Here is a 23,840-nt window from a genome sequence, read left to right as displayed (position 1 = left end):
TCTTGTGATGTTGATTTCAGCCATTCTGACAGATGTGAGGTGATATATCATCAGCTTTTGGTTTGCATTTCAAGTGATGGCAAGTGATGTTGAGCTGATTTCATGTGTCTGTTGGCCATGTGTATGTCTTCTTTGGAGAAATATCTGTTCATGTCTTCTGCCCATTTCTTGACTGGATTTTTTGGGTTTTGGGTATTGAGTTTGATAAATTCTTTATAGATTTTGGATACTAACCCTTTATCAGATATGTTATTTGCACCTGGGTGGCTCAGTTGGTTGAGTATCAGACTCTTGGTTTTGGCTCAGGTGATGATCTCAGGGTTCTGAGACCCAGACCATGGCTCAGGCTCCACACTCAGCATGGAATCTGTTGGAGATTCTATCCTCCACCACCACCCACCCCCACCGCCTTTCCCCTCTGGTACTCCCCCAACTTGTGCTTTTTCTTTCTGTCTCTCAAATAAATAAATAAAATCTTAAAAAAAAATGTTGTTTGCAAATGTCTTCTCCCATTCTGAAGGCTGCCTTTTATTTTGCTGATTGTTTCTTTCCTTATGCAGAAGTTTCTTATTTAAACGAAATCCCAGTAGTTCGTTTTTGCTTTTTTTTTTCTCTTGCCATATGTCTTTTAAGAAGTTGTTATAGCTAAGGTCAGAGAGGTTTCTGCCTGTGTCTCCTCTAGGCTTTCTGTCGTTTCCTGTGTCACATTTAGGTTTTTCATCCATTTTTAATTTATTTTTGTGTATAGTGTCAGAAAGTGGTTCCATTTCATTCTTCTGTATGTGCAATTTTCCCATTTGTTGGGAATACTGTCTGTTGAAGAGACATTTGTTGAAGAGGCTATCTTTTTTCCATTGGGTATTCTTTCCTACTTTGTTGAAGATTAGTGACCATAGAGTTGTGGATCCATTTCTGGGTTCTCTATTCTGTTCATTGATCCATGTGTCTGTTTTTGTGCCGGTACCACACTGTCTTGATCATAGCTTTTGTAATATAGCTTGAAGTTTGGAATCATTATGCCTCCAGTTTTTTCTTCTTCAGAATTGCTTTGGCTATTCGGGGCCTCTTGTGTTTCCATACAAATTTTAAGATTATTTGTTCCAGCTCTGTGAAAAATACTAGTGGGATTTTGATAGGGATTGTATTAAATGTGTAAATTGCTTTGGATAGTATAGACGTTTTAACCATGTTTGCTCTTCAAATCCATGAGCATAAATGGAATGCTTTTTCCATTTCTTTGTGTCCTCTTCGATTTCTTTCATGAGTTTTCTATAGTTTTTAGAGCATGGATCTTTAACCTCTTTAGTTAGGCTTATCCCTAGTATTTTATTGTTTTTGGTGCAGTTACAAATAGGATTGATTCCTTGATTTTTTTTTCTGCTGCTTTGATATTGGTGTATAGAAATGCAGCAGATTTCTGCACATTGATTTTATATCCTGCAACTTTGCTGAATTCAGGTACTAGTTCTAGCAGTTTTTTGGTGGAGTCCTTCAGGTTTTCTACAAAGCATATCCTGTCATCCTCAAATAGTGAAAGTTTGAGTTCTTCTTTGCTGATTTGGATGCATTTTATTTTTTGGGGGTCTGATTGCTGAGGCTCTGACTTCCAATAGTATGCTAAATAGCAATGATGAGAGTGGACATCCTTGTCTCATTCCTGACCCTAGGGCAAAGGCTTTCAGTTTTTCCCCCACTGAGGATGATATTTGCTGTCAGTCTTTAGTATATGGCCTTTAGGATGTTGAGGTATGTTCCCTCTATGTTGAGGGTTTTTTATCAAGGACGGATGCTGGGGCAGCCCCGGTGGCGCAGCGGTTTAGCGCCGCCTGCAGCCCAGGGTGTGATCCTGGAGACCGGGGATGGAGTCCCGCATTGGGCTTCCTGCCTGGAGCCTGCTTCTCCCTCTGCCTGTGACTCTGCCTCTCTCTTCGCTCTCTCTGAATGAATAAATAAATAAATCTTAAAAAAAAAAAAAAAGAATGGATGCTGTATTTTGTCAAAAGCTTTTTTTTTTTTTTGCATTTATTAGGTGGATCATACGGTTCTATCTTTTATTAATGTGGTATATCACATTGATTGATTTGCGAATATTGAACCAGCCTTGTAGCCCAGGAATAAATGCCACCTGATTGTGGTGAATAATTTTTCTAACGTACTGTTGTGTTCAGTTTGTTAGTATTTTATTGGGAATTTTTGCATCCGTGTTCATCAGGGATGTTGGCCTGTAATTCTTCTAAAAAGAATTTTTAAAAATTAAAAAAAAAAATTTTTTTAAGATTTTTTTAAAAAGAACTTGAGGTCTTTGCCCAGTTTTGGAATCGAAGTAATGCTGGCTTTAGAGAATGAGTTTGGAAGTTTTCCTTCCATTTCATTTTTTGAAACTGTTTGAGAAAAATGAGTATTATTAACTCTTCTTTCAGTGTCTGGTATAACTCCCCCGGGAAGCCCTCTGGCCCAGGACTGTTGTTTGTTGGGAGATTTTTGATTACTGATTCAGTTTCTTTGCTGATTATGGGTCTATTCAAGTTTTTTATTTCTTCCTGTTTCACTTTTGGTAGTTTGTAAGATTCTAGGAATTTGCCCATTCCTTCCAGGTTGCAGTTTGTTGGCATGTAATTTTTTGTGGTATTCTCTTGTAATTGTTTTTCTGTTTATATTTCTGTGGTGTTGGTTGTGATCTCTCCCCTTTCATTTATGACTTTCTCTATTTGGGCCATTTCTCTTTTTGATAAGTTTGGTTAGGGGTTATCAATTTCATTAATTCTTTTGAAGAACCAGCTCTTAATTTCATTACTCCATTCTACTGTTTTGTTTTTTTGTTTCCACATTGTTTATTTCTGCTCTAAGTTTTACTGTTTCTTTTTTTCTGTTGGCTATAGACTCTATTTGCTATTTCTGTTCTGGCTCCTTTAGATGTAAGTTTTGGGTGTGTTTGAGTACTTTCTTGCTTCTTGAGGTGGGCTTGTATTGCAATATACTTCCCTCTTAGTATTGCCGTTGCTGCCTCCCAGTGTTTTGGAATATCATGTTTTCATTTTTGTTTTCTTCCATGTACTTCTTAATTTCTTCTTTAATCTCTTGGTTAACCCATTCATTCTTTAGTAGATATTCTTTTTTTTTTTTTTTTTTTTAGTAGATATTCTTTAACCTCCATGATTTGAGGTCTTTCCAAATATTTTCTTGTGATTGACTTCAAGTTTCCTAGTATTGTGGTCTGAAAATACGCATGGTATGATTTCAGTCTTTTTGTACTGATTGAGTCCTGATTTGTGCCCCAGAATATGATCTATTCTGGAAAATGTTCCATATGCACTTGAAAAGAATGTGTATTCTGCTCCATTAGGATGAAATGTTCTGAATATTTCTTTTAAGTCCATCTAGTCCATTGTGTCATTCAAAGCTTTTGTTTCCTTGTTGATGTTTTATTTAGATGATCTGTCTACTGTTGTATGAGGGTGTTAAAGTCTCTTACTATCATTATGTTATTATCAATGAGTTCTTTTTTTTTAAGTTTTATTTACTTATTATTTTTTTAAGATTTTATTTATTTTATTCATGAGAGACACAGAGAGAGAGGGAGAGGCAGAGAGACACAGGCAGAGGGAGAAGCAGGCTCCATGCAGGTAGCCTGACTTGGTACTCAGTCCCTGGTCTCCAGGATCACGCCCTGGGATTAAGGCAGCGCTAAAGCGCTGAGCCACCCGGCCAGCCCTGTTTACTTATTTTAGAGAAAGTGCGAGTGAGCAGGGAGAGGGGCAGAGGGAAAGAAAGCCTCAAGCAGACTCCTGCTGAGCACAGAGCCAGATTCGGGGGCTTGGTCCCAGAACCCTGAGGTCATGACCTAGGTTGAAATCAAAAGTCAGCCCTTTAACCAAGTGAGCCACCCAGCACCCTTACCAATGAGTTTATGTTTGTTTTTAATTGAGTTATATTTGGGTGCTCCCAAGTTGGGGGTATATTTACAATTATTATATCTTCTTGATGGATAGACCCCTTAATTGTGATGTAATGTCCTTCATCTCTCATGTCTTTGTTTTAAAATCTGGTTTTTCTGATTCAAGTATGGCTACTCTGGCTTTCTTTTTGACGTCCATTAGCATAGGTGGTTCTCTGTTCCCTCACTTTCAATCTGACAGTGATTTATGTCTAAAATGAATCTCTAAGAAATAGTGAAAGGGACTATAAGGGAAAGGAGGGAAACTGAGTGGGGAAAATTAGAGAGGAAGACAAACCATGAGAGACTCCTAACTCTGGGAAACAAAGGGTTGTGGAAGGGGAGGAGAGTAGGGGGATGGAGTGACGGGATGATGGACACTAAGGAGGGCACTTGATGGGATAAGCACTGGGTGTTAGATGTTGGCAAATTGAATTTAAGTTTTTTTTAAAAAAAGGGAAAAAATCAAAGACACACAAAATAAATAAAATGATTTTATTTTCTTCTTTTCTTCTTTGCTCTCTTTTCTTTTAAAGATTTTATTTATTTGAGAGAGAGACAAAGATAGCTTAAGAGAGCACAAGTGGGGAGAAGAGAGGGGAGTAGGCTCCCCACTGAGCAGAGAACCCAATGTGGGGCGTGACCATGGGGATCATGACCTGAGCTGAAGGCACTTAACCAACTGAGCCAGGTGACCCTAAAATGAGTCTCTTGAGGCAGCATGTAGATGGACCTTTTTTTTTTTTTTAAGATTTTATTTATTTATTCATGATAGACACACACAGAGAGAGAGAGAGAGGCAGAGACACAGGCAGAGGGAGCCTCACGCGGGACTCGATCCCAGGACTTCAGGATCGCGCCCTGGGCCAAAGGCAGGTGCCAAACCACTGAGCCACCCAGGGATCCCCTAGATGGATCTTTTTAATCCATTCTGATATCCTGTCTTTTGACTGGAACATGTAGTCCATCTATATTTGGAGTAATTTTTGAAAGATACAAATTTAGTGCCATCGAGTTGGTGTTTCTGATGAGGTTCTTGGGTCCCTTCTATCCTTGTTGCTTTTGGTGATTTCTCCCCCCTCCACCTAAGCAGTCCCTCTTAAAATTTCTTGCAGTGTTGGTTTTCTTGTCATGAACCGCTTTAGTTTTTGTCTGGGAAACTCTTATCTTTCCTTCTATTCAAATGACAACCTTTTGGATAAAGGAGTCTTGGCTCTGTATTTTTTTTTCCATTCAGCACATTAAATATTTCCTGCCATTTTATCTGGCATGCCAAGTTTCTGTGGACAGGTGTGCTACAACCCTGATCTGTCTTCCCTTGTAGTTTAAGGACTTTTTCTGCCTTCTTTCAGGATTGTCTCCTTGTCTATGTATTTTGTGAATTTTACTATTATTACATACCTTAGCTTAGTTGGCTTTTGTTGAATTTAATGGGAGTTCTCTGTGCTTCTTGTATTTTGATGTCTGTGTCCTTCCCCAAATTAGGGAAGTTTTCAGTTATTTTCTCTCCATTTTTTGGGACTCTGATATTTTTATTATTTTTATTATTATTATTATTATTATTATTATTATTATTATTTAGCTTATTTGAAGATTTTTTTTGAGAGACAGTGTACCTGTGCAAAAGAGCATGAGTGGCGGGAGGCACAGAGAGACAGACTCCTTATTGAGCAGGGATGGGAGGCTCAATCCCAGGACTCTGGCATCAAGACCTGAGCCAAAGGCAGATGATTAACGAAGTGAGCCACCCAGGCCCTATTACAGGAAAAACAGAGCATTTGAACAGACTGATTACCAACAATTAAACTGAATCAGTAATTGAAAAACTCTCAACAAATGAAAATCCAGAACCAGACAGCTTCTGTTACTGTCTTATTAGAACTAAGACAGTACTTTACCTTCTTTATCACTGATTTGCTTCTCTGCTTTTCCAACCTTGTTTTTATGGCCTCCATTTGCATTTGTATCTGCATCTTGGTTATAGCATTTTTGATTTCAGCCTGACTAGATTTTAGTTCTTTTATCTCTGCAATAGGAAATTCTCTAGTATCTTCTATGCTTTTCTATGCCTAGCTAGTATCCTTATGCTTGTTGTTTTTAAATTGTATTTCTCTAGTATCTTCTATGCTTTTCTATGCCTAGCTAGTATCCTTATGCTTGTTGTTTTTAAATTGTATTTCAGACTTATGTCAGTGTTGACTAAATCCCTGGCTGTGAGTTCTACTTGCTTTTCTTTCTTTTGGGGTGAGTTTCTCTGTTTTGTCATTTTGTCCAGAAAAGAAAAGAAGGAAGGAAGGAAGGCAGGCAGGCAAAAAAAGAAACAAAGAATAAAGACAAAATAACTAAATCCTGGATGTATTTTGGTCTTCCAAGAGATGGTTGCTTTTTGTAGACGTGCAGTTTTGTTCTCTTGGACCTCCTATCAATTTTTTGGGGTATTCAGAATGATTTGATAACTATCTACCTGTGTTCGAGGGACAAGATGCACTTAGGACCTCCCTGCTCCTCTGACACTTAACTCCTGATTTCTTAGGATTTTTGCATCTGTGTTCCAGAGATATTGTCCTGTAGTTCTCTTTTTTAATAGTGTCTTTAAAAAAGAAAATAATCAGCAGCAGATGCCCTTTTTGTTTTTTAAGATTTTATTTATTTATTCATGAAAGACAGAGAGAGAGAAAGGCAGAGACATAGGCAGAGAGAGAAGCAGGCTCCATGCAGGGAGCCTGATGTGGGACTCGATCCTGGGATTCCAGATGTCCAGGGCCAAAGGCAGGCGCTCCACCCCTGAGCCACCCAGGCATCCCTAATAGTGTCTTTATCTGGTTTTGCTATCAGGGTAATGCTGGCCTCATAGGATGAATTTGGAAGTTTTCCCTTCTCTTCTGTATTTTGGAATAATTTGAGAAGAATAGATTATTAACTCTTTTAAGTGTTTGGTAGAATTCTCATGTGAAGCTGTCTGGTTCTGAATTTTCATTTGTTGAGACTTTTTGATTACTGATTCAGTTTTATTGCTGGTAATCACTCTGTTCAAATGTTCTGTTTTTCCTGCTTCAGTTTTGGAGGTTTTATGTTTCTAAGAATTTATCTATTTCTTCTAGGTTTTCCACTTTATTGGCATATGGTTTTTCATAGTATTCTGTTGAAATCATTTGTATTTCTGTAGTGTCAGTTATTATTCTCCTCTTTAGCTTGTGATTTTGTTAGAGTCCTCTGTCTCCCTTCCTCTTCTTTTTTAAATGAGTCTAGCTGGAAGTTTATCAGTTTTGTTGATCTTTTCAAAGAACCAGCTCCTAGTTTCATTTATCCATTCTATTGTGTTTTTTGTCTGTTTCATTATCATTTATATTTACTCTAATCTTTATTATTTCCTTCTTTCTACTGGTTTTGGGTTTTATTTTCCTTTTTCTGGCTCTTTTAGGTGTAAGGGCAGGTTGTTTGAGATTTTTCTTGCTGCTTGAGACAGGCCTGCATTGCTACTATAAACTTCCCTCTTAGAACTGCTTTTGCAGCATCCCAAAGATTTTGGATTGTAGTGTTTTTATTTTCATTTGTCTCCAGGTATTTTCAAAAATTTCCTCTTTGATTTTCTGGTTGACCCATTCATTGTTTATTTTATTATTATTATTATTTTTTAATTTCTTTTTTATTTATTTATGATAGTCACACAGAGAGAGAGAGAGAAGCAGAGACACAGGCAGAGGGAGAAGCAGGCTCCATGCACCGGGAGCCCGATGTGGGATTCGATCCCGGGTCTCCAGGATCGCGCCCTGGGCCAAAGGCAGGCGCCAAACCGCTGCGCCACCCAGGGATCCCTATTATTTTTTTTTTAAAGATTTTATTTATTTATTCATGAGACACGCGCACACACACACACACACACACACACACAGAGGCAGATAAAGGTAGATAGAAAAGCAGGCTCCATGTAGGGAGCCCGATGTGGGACTCGATCCTGGGACCCCAGGATCATGCCCTGGACTGAAGGCAGACGCTCAACCACTGAGCCACCCAGGCGTCCCCACCATTCATTGTTTAGTAGCATGTTATTTAACCTCCATATATTTGTGCTAACCAGATTTTTTTCTTTAAAAAAAATTTTTTTTTTATTTTTATTTATTTATGATAGTCACAGAGAGAGAGAGAGAGAGAGGCAGAGACAGGCAGAGGAAGAAGCAGGCTCCATGCACCGGGAGCCCGACGTGGGATTCGATCCAGGGTCTTCCGGATCGCGCCCTGGGCCAAAGGTAGGCGCCAAACCGCTGCGCCACCCAGGGATCCCTAACCAGATTTTTTTCTTGTGGTTGATTTCTAATTTTATAGCGTGGTCAGAAAAGATGCATGGTATGACTTCAGTCTTTTTGAATTTGTTGAGATTTGTTTTGTGGTATAATATGTGATCTGTTCTGGAGTATGTTCTGTGTGCACTTGAAAAGAATTGTAACCTGATGTTTTAGCATGGAATGATCTGAATATATCTGTTAAATCTATTTAGTCCAGTGTGTCAGGCAAAGCACTGTTTCCTTGTTGATTTTCTGTGTGGAAGATACTGCCATTGATCTGTAAGTGGGGCATTATTAAAGTCCCCTATTATTATTGTATTACTATTCATTAGTTCTTTTATGTTTATTATTAACTATTTTATATATTTGGGTGCTCCCAAGTTGAGGGCATAAATATTTACAATTGTTATATCTTCTTGTTGGATTGTTCCCTTTTATTATATAGTGTCCTTCTTTGTCTCTTGTTACAATCTTTGTTTCAAAGTCTTTTTTGTGCACAATAGTGTTGTTACCTTGGTTTTCTTTTCACTTTCTTTTGCTTTTCTATTCCTTTCAAAATTCATGTCTTTAGGTCTGAAATGAGTCTCTTATTGGAACCCTATAAATGGGCCTTGTTTTTTCATCCATTCCATCACTCTGTATGTTTTGATTGAAGCCTTAGTCTGTTTACATTCAGAGTAATTATTGATAAGTATGTACTTATTGCCATTTTGTAACTTGTTTTATGCTTGTTTTTGTAGTTCTCTGTTCCTTTCTTGCTATTTTCTCTCATGGTTTACTGGCTTTCTTTAGGTATATACATATGGATTCCTTTCTCTTTATATTTTGCATATCTATTATTTGTTTTTGATTTGTGATTTCATTAGGTTTATATATGACATCTTAGGCATATAACTATCTATGTTAAATTGATGGCTGCTTAAGTTTGAACCCATGCTTTACTCCTCTTCCCCCAGCATTTTAGGTATATGGTGTCATACATTACATCCTTTTATTTTGTGAATCCCTTGCCACCAGCGTCATTGTATAGATATATTTAATTTTCCTGCCTCTATGCTTCCTACTTTTCTTACTCCTACTTAAGGTCTTTCCTTTCCAGTAAGAGTTCTCTTGAACATTTCTTGTAAGGCTGGTTTAGTGGTGAATTACTTTAGCTTTTGTTTGGGACTATTCTGAATGATTGTCTTTCAGGATAGTGTATTCTTGGTTGCAGGTTTTTGTTTTTTGTTTTCCCAGCATTTAAATACATCATGCTACCCTCTTCTGGCCTGCAAAGTTTATCCTGAAAAATCCACTGACAGCCTTATGAGATTTTCCTTGTATGTAAGTGTCTTCTTTTCTTTTGCTGCAATAATTTTTTTTTCTTTTCACTACTTTTATTACTTCAATTTCTGTGTCTACCTGTGGACCTTCTTGGGTTGTTTTGCTGGTGGCTGTTTGTGCCTCCTGGATCTAGATTTCTGTTTTTCTTCACCAGACTTATGAAGTTTTCAGCTATTTTTTTTTTAAGATTTTATTTATTTATTCATGAGAGACACACACAGAGAGAGAGAGAGAGAGAGAGAGGCAGAGACATAGGCAGAGAGATAAGCAGGCTCCATGCAGGAAGCCTGATGTAGGACTCGATCCCAGGACTCTAGGATCACGCCCTGGGCCAAAGGCAGGTGCTCAACTGCTGAGCCACCCAGGCATCCCTCAGCTATTATTTCTTGAAATAAATGTTCTGTTTCCTCTTTTCTTTCTTTTCCTTCTTGATCCCTATAATGAGAATGTTATTACACTTGATGATGTCATTGAGTTCCCTTTGTTGTGACTTTTAATTATTATTTTTCTCTTGTTCAGCTTGTTATTCATTATTATGTCCTACAGGTTACTGATCCATTGTTCTGTTTCCTCTAGTCTACTATTTGTTCTCTCTAGTGTATTTTTAATTTCACTTATTGAATTCTTCATCTCTAATTGGTTCTTTTTATGTTTTCTATCTCTTTTCTGAGGGTCTCCTTGAAGTCCTCCACTTTTTATCAAGATCAAGTCCACTGAATATATTTTTTCTTTCTTTCTTTTTTTTTTTTTTAAGCCTAGTGAGTATCTTTATTACTTTAAATTCTCTATAAGGCATATTGTTTATTTCTGTTTTGTTTAGGTCTCTGGCTGTGGATTTTCTGTTTTATCATTTGGGACATATTCCTTTGTCTCATTTGGTCTAACTTTCTGTGTCTGTTTCTATGTGTTAGGAAAGTCAGCTATGTCTCCTGTTCCTGAAAATAGTGGCCTTATGAAGAGGAGGTCCTGAGATGCTCTACAGTGCAGTGTGTCCTATTCACCAGAACCTGGTGTTTCAGAGGTGTCTCCTATGTGTGTTCCATTTGCCCTACTGTTGTGGCTGAGCTGCATTTGCCTTCAGTACGGTCATATGCCGTGGCTCTCTGCCTGTTGTGGTCAAGTTTTAGTCCTTTTGTTGTTAATGGGTTAGTCTGGGGCTCTCCCTCTTTCTTTTTTAAAAGGATTTTATTTATTTATTTATTTGAGGGAGGGAGAGAGGGAGGGGGAGAGAAAACACAGGTGAGAGAGCAAACACAAGTGGGGGGAACAGAGGGAGAAAGAGAAGCAAGCAGGGAGCCCAATCTGGGGCTCAATCCCAGGACCCCAAGATCATGACCTGAGCTGAAGGCAGATGCCCAACTGAGCCACCGAGGCACCCCTAAAATGTTTTCTTAATACCTTTTTTGGTTGTTCATTGCTAAATATAGAAATGCAACTGATTTTTATGTGTTGCTTTTGTATCTTACAAAAAGCTTATCTTCAAAGCTTATCTTCAGCTTTGCTGAATTCATTTATTGATTAGCTCCAACAGTTTATATGGAATCTTTAGGATGTTTTGCATATAAAATTATATTCTCAGCAGTTTCATGTATTATAAAGCTGTGTTAAGTACATATGTGTTTATAATTGTTAAATCTTGCTGAAGGATTGGAACTTTTATCATTTTTTAGTATTGGTTTTTGTTTTCAGTTCTCTTTTATTTCATTTTATCTATTACTAGTAAAGCTACTTTTGTCCATTTTTGGTTTCTCTTTACATGTTGTATTTTTTTCCATGCATTCAGCTTCACCCTGTTTTTAACTTTAAAATATGTCTCTCGTAGCATATAATTGGTTCATTTTAAAAAATTCATTGTGTCAATACTGCTTTTGGATTGTCTAGTCCATTTACATTTCATATAAATACTTAACATGGTAGGGTTTATATCTACCATTTTGTTATTTCTCTTCTTCATATCTTGTATCTGGAGAACATTTGCCTGCAAGCGGGGGCCTTAAGCACAGAAACTTCACAGGAGTTAGTGGAGAACCTGCCCTGTGAGTGGAGTGTAAAATGTCATCTCTGGCCTAATTTCAGGTTATCTAATAGGATTGCAGAGCATTCCAGGGATAAGATTTGCATTTGTATGAATTCTGTGCTTGGTGGGATCTTAGAACATGGTCTCAAGGAAATACAGATGTGTTTTTTTATTTCTGTTGGTTTGAGCCTGGTGTGCATTTGTGCTGTTCAGCTGAAGTTCATTAAGCATTCATTTAACTCCTTGCTCCCTGCACCCAGCTTTATCATGACTGCCTCATCTCTGTGCATGGCTGTGAGGATAGAAATGACGGACTTTGAATGTGGCTTTCAGAATTTTTAGTTGTGAATAAAACGAATGGACAGTGATAACTACTGTGACCTAGAAACCAGCATATTTGTGATTTGTATTTGTATCTCAAATATTCCACTAGCCAAGCTTGTTAGGCCCAGTTCATCACTCTTCCTTGGGTACATATTACTCCACAGTGGAGAATGCCCAATGCTTAAGAGAACAGTGAGTTCCCATCTAGGATCCTGATTTGATGGCCAGAATTTTGTGCTCAGAGCTAGCATGATCATTTCTTTTTTTTTTTTTTTTTAAGATTTTATTTATTCATGAGAGACACACACAGAGAGAGAGGCAGAGACACAGGCAGAGGGAGAAGCAGGCTCCATGCAGGGAGCCCGACGCGGGACTCGATTTGGGTCTCCAGGAGAGGACCCTAGGCGGAAGGTGGCGCTAAACCGCTGAGCCACCCAGGCTGCCCGCATGATCATTTCTTTGCCCATGTTGTCTTGGCCAGGACAGTGGGGATGGGCATGTATTCATCCTTCAAGATATTCTTCAGAAGAAGGTACACTTGGCTTCAAAGAACCTTGTAGCTGCGAGTCAGAAATAGTGATGAGGATTTGCATTGTATTTAAATCCCTGACCTACTCAAGCTATTTATTTTAAATAATTTTCTTCTTACTCCACAAATCCCACCTAGAAGAACCAGTCTTCACAGAACCAATGAGCTCTAAAACTACCTGGACTCTTGATTCTTTGGGAGAAGGTATCCCCAGAGATCACTAAATAACTTGTGTGTTAAATAAAGTAAACTTATGCATGCATGTGATCATTCCACAGGCTCTGGAAAGTCAGCTTTGCTGCTGCTCTGGAGACTGCACTCATAAAGTTTTTGTACAGGGGCAGCCCGGGTGGCTCAGCGGTTTAGCGCCACCTTCAAACCGGGGCCTGATCCTGGAGACCTGGGATCGAGTTCCACGTCAGGCTCCCTGTATGGAGCCTGCCTCTCCCTTTCCCTGTGTCTCTGCCTCTCTCTGTCTCTGTCTGTCTCTGTGTGTGTGTGTGTCTCTCATGAATAAATAAATAAAATCTTTAAAAAAATAAATAAAGTTTTTGTACATACAAGCTGTATTTTTTCCTTTGCATTGTTGGACATGGGGTGTGAAGATGGTCCAGACAGATCTCAGCTGATCCAGCCAGCTAAGGAACTCAGAAGAGTTGACCTGGCCTTCAGCCAGGCATATTCCCTCCTGGGGCTAATAGGTCATAACAGGTTCTTCTAGGAGAGCTGGTAGGGCAGTCTAGTGGGGGCATGCCCTCCGATTATTCTAAATGAAATCACGACTCTCTTGAGGCACAGAGTTCTAAGCATACTCTCAAATACACCATCTTGGGTAGCAGTGCAGGAATGCACATGACCTATGCATAAAGGGAGAATTCAGAGGGAACTTGAGACTTTCATACTCAGAGTCTGCAGGAAGGGTGTGTGTGGCCACAGTGCCCAGGACCACCCCTACCCAGTCTGTAGGGCCCCTCCCCCCACTTTCCCCCTCCTCCCCCTAGGCTGAGTCACATGCTAGCAATGGGACAGTACAGCACATCTCCCTTCCTGCCTTGACCTTGTGGCAGAATGGGGGCAACAGAGATCCAAAAGCTTCTCAAATGCAGTCACACAGAAGTGCAGGGCAAGGAAGTCACCAGGTGTGTCTAAAAAACACATTTATAGCAACATCTAGACTGGCATTTGACCAAAAACCGTGTAATACTATAGTATAGCCAAGTTATCACATAAAGTTAACTATCACATTTTTTTCATTTAATTATATTTAATTTTCATTTAATTTTTTAAAACTAATTTTCATTTAATTTTTCTTTTGTGTTTTAATAATTTGCCTCTAGATAATTGGCTCATCCAACGAGGTTGGATGAGTGTGTGCAAAGGGTGGACATGGGACCGGGGAGGTCCTTGACCCCTGGAACTGACACCTGAGTAAAGGGAGAATCAACATCCCCCCACTACCCTCCATCAGGAAAAAGGAACACATCCTTTCACATACGTCACTGTCAGACCATGCACGTGATATGTGGGAAGCTGTAACCCTCTCCGCATGCACATATGGCATCCCCCACACCAGAAGTGAACAGAGTGGGGTGAGTCCACTTGGGGATGCCTCTGCCAGAATGGCCAAGGACTGGGACAGCTACCACAGGGGATGTGACTTCACACTCTTGCAACACTCTCCAAGCTTAAGAACTGGTTTGTTCCTGATAATTGTAGCCCCCATGCTGGTTCATAGCCTCTGCTTATTCAGCCGGCAGCTCCCAGAAAGGAGTGATGGGGTAGCACTGTTTCATCCCCTATCTCCACCCATATGCCAAGTTGATGTTTCTAAGTACCTCATGTTGCTTGGAAATTCAGCTTAAATAAATTATACACACTCAGTATTTCTCTTTTCATCTTTTATCTAGTTTATTAACTCCTCTTGCAAAGAAGAAGAAAAAGAGCAAAAACAATGATTTTGAAAAGCAGAGCATTTCATATCCCTGTCATTTTCATCTGCTTGCTCCATCCCTAAAGTGACTCTGAGCATGAGCTCCTGTTGGTGGCTTATAAATGTAAATTGTCTCTGATTCTGGTGGGTAAATCATAAAACATGTGCAGTCAATAACAGATACTAGTTTGAAAGGATGTGACTAGAATGTAGGAGACAGTGTTGTATGTGCTTGTTGGTTGTGGTGGCCTTTTGCTGGCTGTTTTAGAGCTTCCCATGCCTGCAACTTGCAGTGAGGCCAGTTGTTAGGTGTAGTGGGTGCCGGTACTGCTGGTACCCCTGATTTCCTCCCATCTACGGTATATTTGCAGGAATGAAGCCTTGCCAAGGGGCTTGTGCGTTAGTCCATTAGGGCTCTTTTAACAAAGTACTACAGATTGGATGTCTTAACGACAGAAATTTATTTCATTCAGTTCTGGGGGCTGGGAGTCGAAGATCAAGGTGTTGGCAAGGGTGGTTTATCTTGAAAGCCACTCCTTGGCTAGTAGATGGCCATCTTACCTCTCTCCTCACATGGCCTTTTCTCTATGTCTGTCTCCTAATTTCTTATAAGGGCACTAGCCATGTTGCATTAGAGCTACACTTGAGGTGTAGCTCATTAGGCTTGAGGTCATGACCCTGAGCTGAAATCAAGAGTCGGATGCTTTACTGACTGAGTCACCCTGTGCCCCTATAATGATTAAATTGAAAAAGGAGCCTTTTAAGAATATGTATAAATGAGATGCTACTTGTATAAAAGAAAAAGATATAACTCATTTTACCGTAATTAGTCCTGTAAAGATCCATTCATAAGAGGTCTAAGGTACTGGGGATCATGGCTTCCACATATGGATGGGGGGGACCATTTCAGCCCATAGCAGCTCATTTAGTTAAAACTCAGTGTTAACAGTAGCACTCCTCATTCCATAGGCCGGGCCCTCAATGATGGGGCACCTGTGAGCCCTCAGAGCTGTAGGCTCCCACTGCTCCTTGAGGACAGATGACAAGGAAAGGCTGGAGCGAGGTGAGTAGCTATTAGAGCAGCTGAATTCCTTGTCTTTGTTAGGTAGAAATGTAGTTGCTCCACTGTTTTCTTCCATCATTTCAAAGGATTATATAATGCACCCCATATATATATATATATATGTAATGCACACTTGTCCTGAAATGGTTTCTCAAAGTGTGGGTCAGAGATTCTTACCTTAAAATCAAGGCAAGGGGTTGGGGGAGAGGTTGCGGGGGGCTCTAACACTACCTCTAAAGAATTGGGTTTGAGGTCCGAGATTTGGCATTTGTGCTCAGCCTCCCTGATGATTTTCTGCTGTGTTTATTTACAGCCAGCTAATACCTCAGCTCTGTGGGGACTCTTGGGGAGTTGAGTTGGAGGAACCTACTCAGGATTTTATAGTTTTCTTTTCCTAAGACTTTATTTATTCGTGAGAGACACAGAGAGAGGCAGAGACAGAGAAGCAGGCTCCATGTAGGAAGTCTGATGTGGGACTCGATCTCGGGACTCCAGGATCACACCCTGAGCCAAAGGCAGATGCTCAACCGCTGAGCCACCCAGGCGTCCCGATTTTATGGTTTTCTGAATAAAGTATTGACCTTATAAGCTTTTTAGCAGACTGAAAATGGCTGATTGCAAAAGCTCTTACCTTTTCAAGACTTTTAAATTACCACAGGAAAAAAGGAATTAAAACTAAGCTGGAAGGAACTTAAGCATTTTAAAAGGTGGGGAATGGCTGCCAGGCCATATACCTGGGCTGAGGACCCTTTGTGTCTACAGGCAAAGCCACTAGCTGCTGCCTCATCACCCACAGGGATGAGGGACTTGAAATCTCACATATATGTGTATTAAACTGTTCATTGTGGCAATTCCAAAATGTACAGACACAGAAAATAGTGTCAGGAACCCTCAACAGTGATCTCCGTTCGTCTTGTGACACCCCTACACATGCACTATCCTTGCAACAAATCCCAGATGCAGCATTTCATCTCATTCACAAATGCTTTAGTGCATATTCCAAGGGATAGAGTTCTTTTTAAAAACATAAATAGTGTTGGAATTTTGCTCCATTTTTCTGGGTCAGAAGTGGAAATAGTTCTGCATTTCAAGATCTTTCACTATTTTCTTTAAACTTTTATTTCAGATCTTAAATATCTGGGAAATATAAAATTATTGAGTAATTGAAACTCAAAATTTGAGGAGTGCCTGGGTGGCTTGGTGGTTGAGTGTCTGCCTTCAGCCCAGGTCATGATCCTGGGTCCTGAGATCAAGTCTTGCATCAGGCTGCCTGTGGGAGGCCTGCTTCTCCCTCTGCCTGTGTCTCTGCCTCTCTCTGTGTCTCTCATGAATAAATAAATAAAATCTTTAAAAAAACCACACACACACACACACACAGACGGAGAAAATTTTTTTCCACCAATTTGAGGCCCTTTACCCTGAAGCACATCATTGTATTTCTCCTAAGTATAATAATATTCTCTTACATACTCATAGGACAATGACCAGATTTGGACCTTTTATAGCAAGTTTGCCAACCCCTGCCCTAGTGAATTCATTACACATGTATTAACATACAAGATTTTCCTCATAGTTCATGATAATAAAAACCCTTCTTATCAGCTCAGAAGATTGGGCCCATAGTCTGTGGTCTGTTTGTTCAGTGGAATAGTATATACCTGTCAAAACACTTCAGAGCAACTTGTGATTGTGATTGCCTCTTAGTGATACAAGAGCAGTGAAAAAAGTCAGACAGGGATCCTTGGGTGGCGCAGCGGTTTGGCGCCTGCCTTTGGCCCAGGGCGCGATCCTGGAGACCCCGGATCGCATCCCACGTCGGGCTCCCAGGGCATGGAGCCTGCTTTTCCCTCTGCCTGTGTCTCTGCCTCTCTCTCTCTCTCTCTGTGACTATCATAAATAAATAAAAATTTAAAAAAATTATTAAAAAAAAGTCAGACAAATATATATAGCATGATATTCCTTTTGTAATTATAAAATTTACTTTTTTGTGTGTTTTAAAGATCAATTGATTGACTTTAGAGAGAGAGAGAGGGGTCGAGGAGGAGGGGCAGAGAGAGAATCTCAAGCAGACTACCAACTAGGTGAACAGCTCTACAGAGGGCTTGAGGTCATGACCCTGAGCTGAAATCAAGAGTCGGATGCTTTACTGACTGAGTCACCCTGTGCCCCTATAATGATTAAATTGAAAAAGGAGCCTTTTAAGAATATGTATAAATGAGATGCTACTTGTATAAAAGAAAATGGGGGATCGATGCTTGGTTAGTGTCTGCCACGGATCACTTGCAAGTCCCTAGCTTTTGTTGTGGATGGTGGTTCACCTGTGGTTATGGCATTATTAAACATAACTAAGTTGAAAGTAGATCAGGTTCTAAGAACTATTGTGCAGCTGAGGTCCAATAAAAGAACTGCTAACATTAATCAGCTTACTGAACTTTCTGTGGATCTCGACATTACTTTCAAGTTAGTGCTTGAGGATTAACTGTTGCCTCAAACTGTTTGCCAGATGGGTAGCGTTTGACTTATGGTAATGGGTCAGCAGTTTGCTGAGATGGGGGCTGTGCACTAGAAACTGCTTCCTTCTCTGGGCGGGGCTGGTGGAGTTCTTCTCCTGGGTAAATTTAGAAATGAAAGAGGAAATTCCAATGGGTAAAGGCTGACAAGGTTGATAGGATAATATTTTAAAACTGAAATTTCAGAGGAAAATGTGGCATAGAAAGAAAGGCATGTAGCCTGATCTGGGAAAAATGTTTGCAGCAACTTTCACATGGCTTTAATGTCCGTAATGTCAGTGTTATACTGAGCGCCTTACACATTGATAAGGAAGATGCCAACACTTCAAAGGACAAAATAAGAGGAAAACAATCAAGCTGGCAAGTCACACAAAGAAAAAGAAAAAAACCCAGCGGGTTACTGCATAGGGATTGTGTTCAACCTTAATAAAAATAACAGGAATGCCTATTAAAAGAACATTTAGATACAGTTTCATCTGTGGGAGAGTACCTAACCTCAATCTACCTGCAGCTTTTAAAAATTGAGATATAATTGACATACAACATTATATTAGTTTCAGGTGTACAATGTAGTGATTTGACATATGTATATACTGCAGAATGATTACCACAGTAAGTCTAGGTAACATCCATCACTTCACATAGTTACAGAAACATTTTTTTCCTGTGATGAGAACTTTAAAGTCTATTCTCTTAGGAACCTTCAAATATGCAATACATTATTATTAACTATAGTCACCATGCTGTGTAATATATCCCCAGGATTTATTTATTTTATAATCGGAAGTTTGTACCTTTTGACCACCTTTATCTTTGTCATGCATCCTGTACTCCCTGCTTCTGGCAACTACCAATCTGTTTGCTCTATCTTTGAACTTGTTTTTTTTTTTAGATTCTACACATACGTGAGATTGTACGGAATTTGTCTTTTTCTGCTTTATTTTGCTAAGCATAATGACCTCAAGATCCATCTGTGTTGTTGAAAATGACAAGATTTCCTTCTTTTTTTATAGCTGAATAACATTCCTTCGTGTGTCTACATATATACACACATACCATATCTTCCTTCATCCATTGACAGGCACTTAGGTGGCTTCTGTGTCTTGGCTATTATGAATGATGCTGCAGTGAAGATGGACTGCAGATATTTTTTTGAGTCAGTGATTTGTTTCCTTTATTTCCTTTCACTCAGAAGTGGGATTCCTGGATGTGGCCCCCACCCCGAGCCCCGGAGACTGCCACGGTGGGATGTATTTTACTAGAAAAAGTATACTCAGCTGGACATACTGTGTTCCTTTACTGTTTTACACAGGCATTGGATTCTGTGTGAAAGAAGGACTACTGCATTCACACGAGGAAACATCCAGTAATTCATTAGTAGACCATGCTGTCTCTCTGTATCCCAGACCATGAGGAAAACAACCACTTCACTAAGGAGAGTCTGTCCAATCTAAACATCTGCCAGATGGCAGTATATCAGTTTCTGTGTTCTTGCCCATCTATGTGACTGCATTTGTGGTGAAGAAACTCAGTCATTTTAATTCACAAAAGCTTTAAAGCCATTCTCAAAAGCAGAACTAGTCTCTTTGACAGCCACCTCAAAAGAACCATGGTACTTACCGATGTGCCCCTGGTTTCTAGCATTTCCATTTTCCCAAGGGACCCACATGGGGCCCTGGGAGTGGGAGAGCACAGTACGGATATGTCAGGCTGGGCCTGGGTGTTAGGTTGCTGAGGAAGGGTGGCTGTAAGGAGGGCCCCTGACTTTACCTCAGGGATTGAGACTTCAGTCTGTGGAATACTGGGCCCATTCTTTTATTGATTGATTGTTTTAGCATCTGAGTAGTTTCTTCATAGAAATCTCAGGAGGCGAGCCAGTATATAAAATAGCTAAAGGTGGGGTTGCTTTCCTTTGTGATCACGGAGTACCCCAGAGTTTCATGGAACAGGATTTGAGAGACATAGCTGTTGGTAGCAGTGGCCATGTGGATATGAGCAGAAGAGTAACATGATGAGAGTTGTACTTTCTACAGTTCAAAGAAGTGAGGAAGGAGAGTGGCAGACATGAGTGCAGCTTCGGAGTGCCACAGACAGAAGAGTGGCTGGTCCCACTGAGTGGGGTGGGAGCAGGAGACCTACAGCATGACACACAGCTCTGGTCTTGGGAAGACCCTGTGAGTTGGAGAACCGTGTCCTGAAGGGAAGAGCCCAGAGGCTCAAGATTTCCAAGCATGCTCCATCTCAGACTTCACCTCATTGTGATTTTCAAGCATACTTGATTTTGTTTCTTTGTCAAAGCAGCATTTCTTTTGACGTGATCATCAGAGACTAGTGCTGCTTTTGAGAATGGATTTGAAGTTTTTGTGCATTTAAAACAATCTAGTTTCTTTAGCCACTCAAGCTTGGCTAGAAAATGATGTTTTGTTTTTAATTAGGAGCTTTTTGCCTGATGATACAGCAGCCTCATCCCCACCCTTCCAACTACCCCCTTAATCTGGAGAAGTAAATTGGAGTCCATGCTAGTTGGTGATACAGAAAAAAAGTTGTTTTAATTTTTTCTTTCCAAGTTTTGTTTAAGTTCCAGTTAGTTAACATACCGTGTATATTTAGTTTCAGGTGTACCATGTAGTGATTCAACACTTAACATACATCTCCCAGTGCTCATCACAAGTGCTCTCCTTACTCTTACTCTTACTTTCTTGGTTAAGAGTCTGTTTCTTGGTTTGCTTCTCTTTTTTCTTCCCCCATGTTTGTTTGATTTCCTAAATTCCACATATGAGTGAAATTATATGGTATTCTCTGACTGACTTATTTCACTTAGCATAATACTCTCTAGCTTCATTCATGTCATGGCAAATGACAAGATTTCATTCTTTTTCATGGCTGAATAATATTCCATTGTACATATATACAACTTCTTTATCCATTTATCAGTCAGTGGACGCTTGGGCTGTTTCTGTAATGTGGCTTTTGTAGATAATGCTGCTATAAACAGAGGTGTGCATGGATCCCTTCAAATTAGTATTTTTGTATCCTTTGGGTAAATACTTAGTAAGGCACACTGTTTTAAAATGTGGGAGAGAAAGGCAAGGTTCAATAAAGTATGCTTCTCTTCCTCACATGATTTATTTTACATGTGAACAGATTGTGTAAAAATATGGGACATTTCTACTTTTCTGGGAGGTGCCTTTATTTGCATATAGAAAAGAAAGAAAATCAGTATCCATCTTACACACGTTAGCAGAGTCATTTCATAGTTTCTTGTTTGGTTATGCTGTGGAGTCTGATGAGCAACATACTTTCAATTTGTAAAATAAAAGTTTAGAAATACTGAGAAGACTGCTCTTGGTCATGTTGACTCAGGGTGGAAGCAACACATGCACAGCACTCTCACTGTGGGTGTCACAGGCAGGACACATGAATGGGCACCAAAGTTATCAGCTCTGCATTTCCCTGCCTATGGTTTCACCATGTTGGTGTTCACTTGCCCTGACAGTTCCTAGTGCTTCATTCCTTCCTTTGGGCATCCAGGTGCTAGCTATGGCTACACATACTACTTCCTGCCCCTCCAGAGCTTTGCGGTCAGTTTGTAATCCTGTTTGCGACCTGGTTTAGCTGCCACCCTATCTTATGGACAGTGAGACCTAGCACTGATTCCTGGCCCTTGGATGCTTTATATTTATTAATAGGCACGTACTTAGCAGAACAGTTGTAATTTCATTTCTGTTTTTGTGGACAATAATTTATCTAGGTCAGACCTTGCTTTGATAAAAGTTACAGATCCGTGGAACTATGTGTTGAGTTCCTTTGTGAGAATGTGAGATATATTCGAGTTAAATGTTTGATTTGCTTAAGATTTAAATTTGGAGGCCAGAAGTAACTAGAATCAGTTTGCTTACTGTTTATGTTTTAGGGTTTTTCTCTTGGTGTTTTGTTTTTAAAGATTTTATTTATTTATTCATGAGAGACACACAGAGAAAGAGGCAGAGACATAGGCAGAGGGAGAAGCAGGCTCCATGCAGGGAGCCCGATGTGGGACTCGATCCGTGGACTCCAGGATCACACCCTGGGCCAAAGGCAGATGCTAGACCGCTGAGCCACCCGGCTGCCCCACCTCTTGGTGTTTTTAAGCCGTCCTTCTACATGAGTCACTCTCCTCAAGCTGATGTCCGTTCAACTTTTATTGGCATTTATTTCCTTTCGCTCTTTGTTTTTATTTTTTTACCCTGGTAGATGAATGTCCTTCTTCCAAATACATGCAGATGATTTCACCCAAAAGTATTTTCAGATGTTTTTTTGTTTGCAGAAAATGCTAGGGGAATGATGATAGAACAGAAATACAGCTCTATGGTCATAGCAGTTTGTCCTCCAATCTGCTAAAATGTAAGGCCTCCCTCCCTGGCCTGAGTCTGGCTCCAGGCTGGCCTGGGCTGGCCCCAGAGGGCAGTGCAGGTTGAAGTTGTCTGGGCTCAGAGGAGGCCTTATGTGGAGACTTCACATCAGCTCTGTAATACTGCCCCTTGAGCCCTGCCATCACACCAAGGTACTGTTGAGGATCTGAACCAGGTGAGCAGATGCCTCCATGCTATGCTCTTAGGGACCTTGGCAGGAGTGTCTGGATTGTGGGTCCCTTCAGGAGCCCCTTGTCACCAACCCCTGGTACCTGTCTTCTTGCTTTACCTACAGTGCCCATCTCACACCTGCCTTACCTTGCTCCTTTGTTTTGTCTTGTCTCTTCAGTGGGTTTTCTGACAGTGTTCCATTTTCCTAAGGGTACTGGCTTATTAGAGACATACTCATAACCAGTGTGTGCGTGTGCGCACACACACACACACACACACACACACACACCATACGTACTTTTTTTCTTTCCCTTTTAATTTCTTGGCACCACCCATGCTGCTAGTTGAAAATCAGTCTCATGCTTTAATTTCTATGAATTCTTTGCAGCTTAAGTGTTCTTTTTTCCCAAGACCATTGAGTTATATAAGGACTCATTGTCTGTTATTACCTTTTTATGGAACTGCCCGCAAACAGGGGGCTTCCCTTTCTTCCTTCCCTGGATGCTACCCAGAAACAGGGAATATGATTACATCATATATTTTTAAGCAAGTTCTCTTGTGCAGTATTCTTTGCTTCAAAGTGTGTGGTGACTATTACATTTATAGAAATCCTCTGGCCTTTTCCCTTAGATGCTCACGGAGGCCCTGTCTCCTGTTCCCGTACTCCCCTGGGCAGCTCTGTCTGGGGTTCCAGCTCTTGCTGCCCCTCAGGCCTAGGCTGCTTCCTAACACCCTCACATCAGCTCTGTAATACTGCCCCTTGAGCCCTGCCAAGGGCTCACCCTTTGTGAAACCCGCTTTTTTGTTTGCCTCTGGCCTTTATCCAGGTAGACACAGTGCCTGGCAATGGAGCGGGTGATTCTGTCCCTGCTCTGGCCATGGGACCTCTGAACCTTGCTCTGCTCATCTGTTGGGATGGGATGGCACCACCGTGAGGGTGGCTAAGAGGACAGCTTGTTGAGAAGATGCAGGGTGAATTTGAGGCTGAGGGGCAGACATTGCCAGGTGAGGGAGAAAGGAGGTCAGCAGCTTTGGGGGCCTTCAGCATGTCAAGTAGGCACAGCCTTTCCAGTGGGCAGCTGTGAGGCTCTCCAGCCCAGTGTTGGGAACCCCAGCCTCCTGACTGGGGGAGGGTGACCCCACTGTGGTTGCTTGACCCCACCTAGGGTCCCCTGATGCTCACCTGTGGTGGCCACCTGAGGTGCATGGGGCATGATCCTTGGGCTCTAGCTCTGGGTGGGAGATGAAAGGAAGGGATGCCCCTAGTTTGCACTGGCAGCGTTGTGTGAGAGGGATTTATGTATACCAGTGTGGTGGTCCATCTTGTAGCGGGAGAGTGAAATCTGCAGTTAGATACCTCTTACG

General features: G+C 40.7%; 1 protein-coding gene across 1 annotated transcript in view; it reads left to right on the top strand.

Annotated features, from left to right (window-relative positions):
- The window catches only part of CYFIP1 (cytoplasmic FMR1 interacting protein 1), a 117,884-nt gene that overhangs the window by 4,094 nt on the left and 89,950 nt on the right, over positions 1-23,840 (top strand). The window contains exon 2 of the mRNA XM_041751701.1: positions 15,310-15,403. Coding sequence (XP_041607635.1) covers positions 15,380-15,403 — 24 coding nt within the window. The 5' untranslated portion in view covers positions 15,310-15,379. The remainder of the gene's footprint in view (positions 1-15,309; positions 15,404-23,840) is intronic.

The sequence above is a fragment of the Vulpes lagopus genome, chromosome 4, assembly GCF_018345385.1.
Source record: "Vulpes lagopus strain Blue_001 chromosome 4, ASM1834538v1, whole genome shotgun sequence".
In the NCBI taxonomy this organism is placed as follows: Eukaryota; Metazoa; Chordata; class Mammalia; order Carnivora; family Canidae; genus Vulpes; species Vulpes lagopus.
Note: the sequence above shows the minus strand (reverse complement) of the source record. Positions and strands in the feature narration are given on the sequence as shown.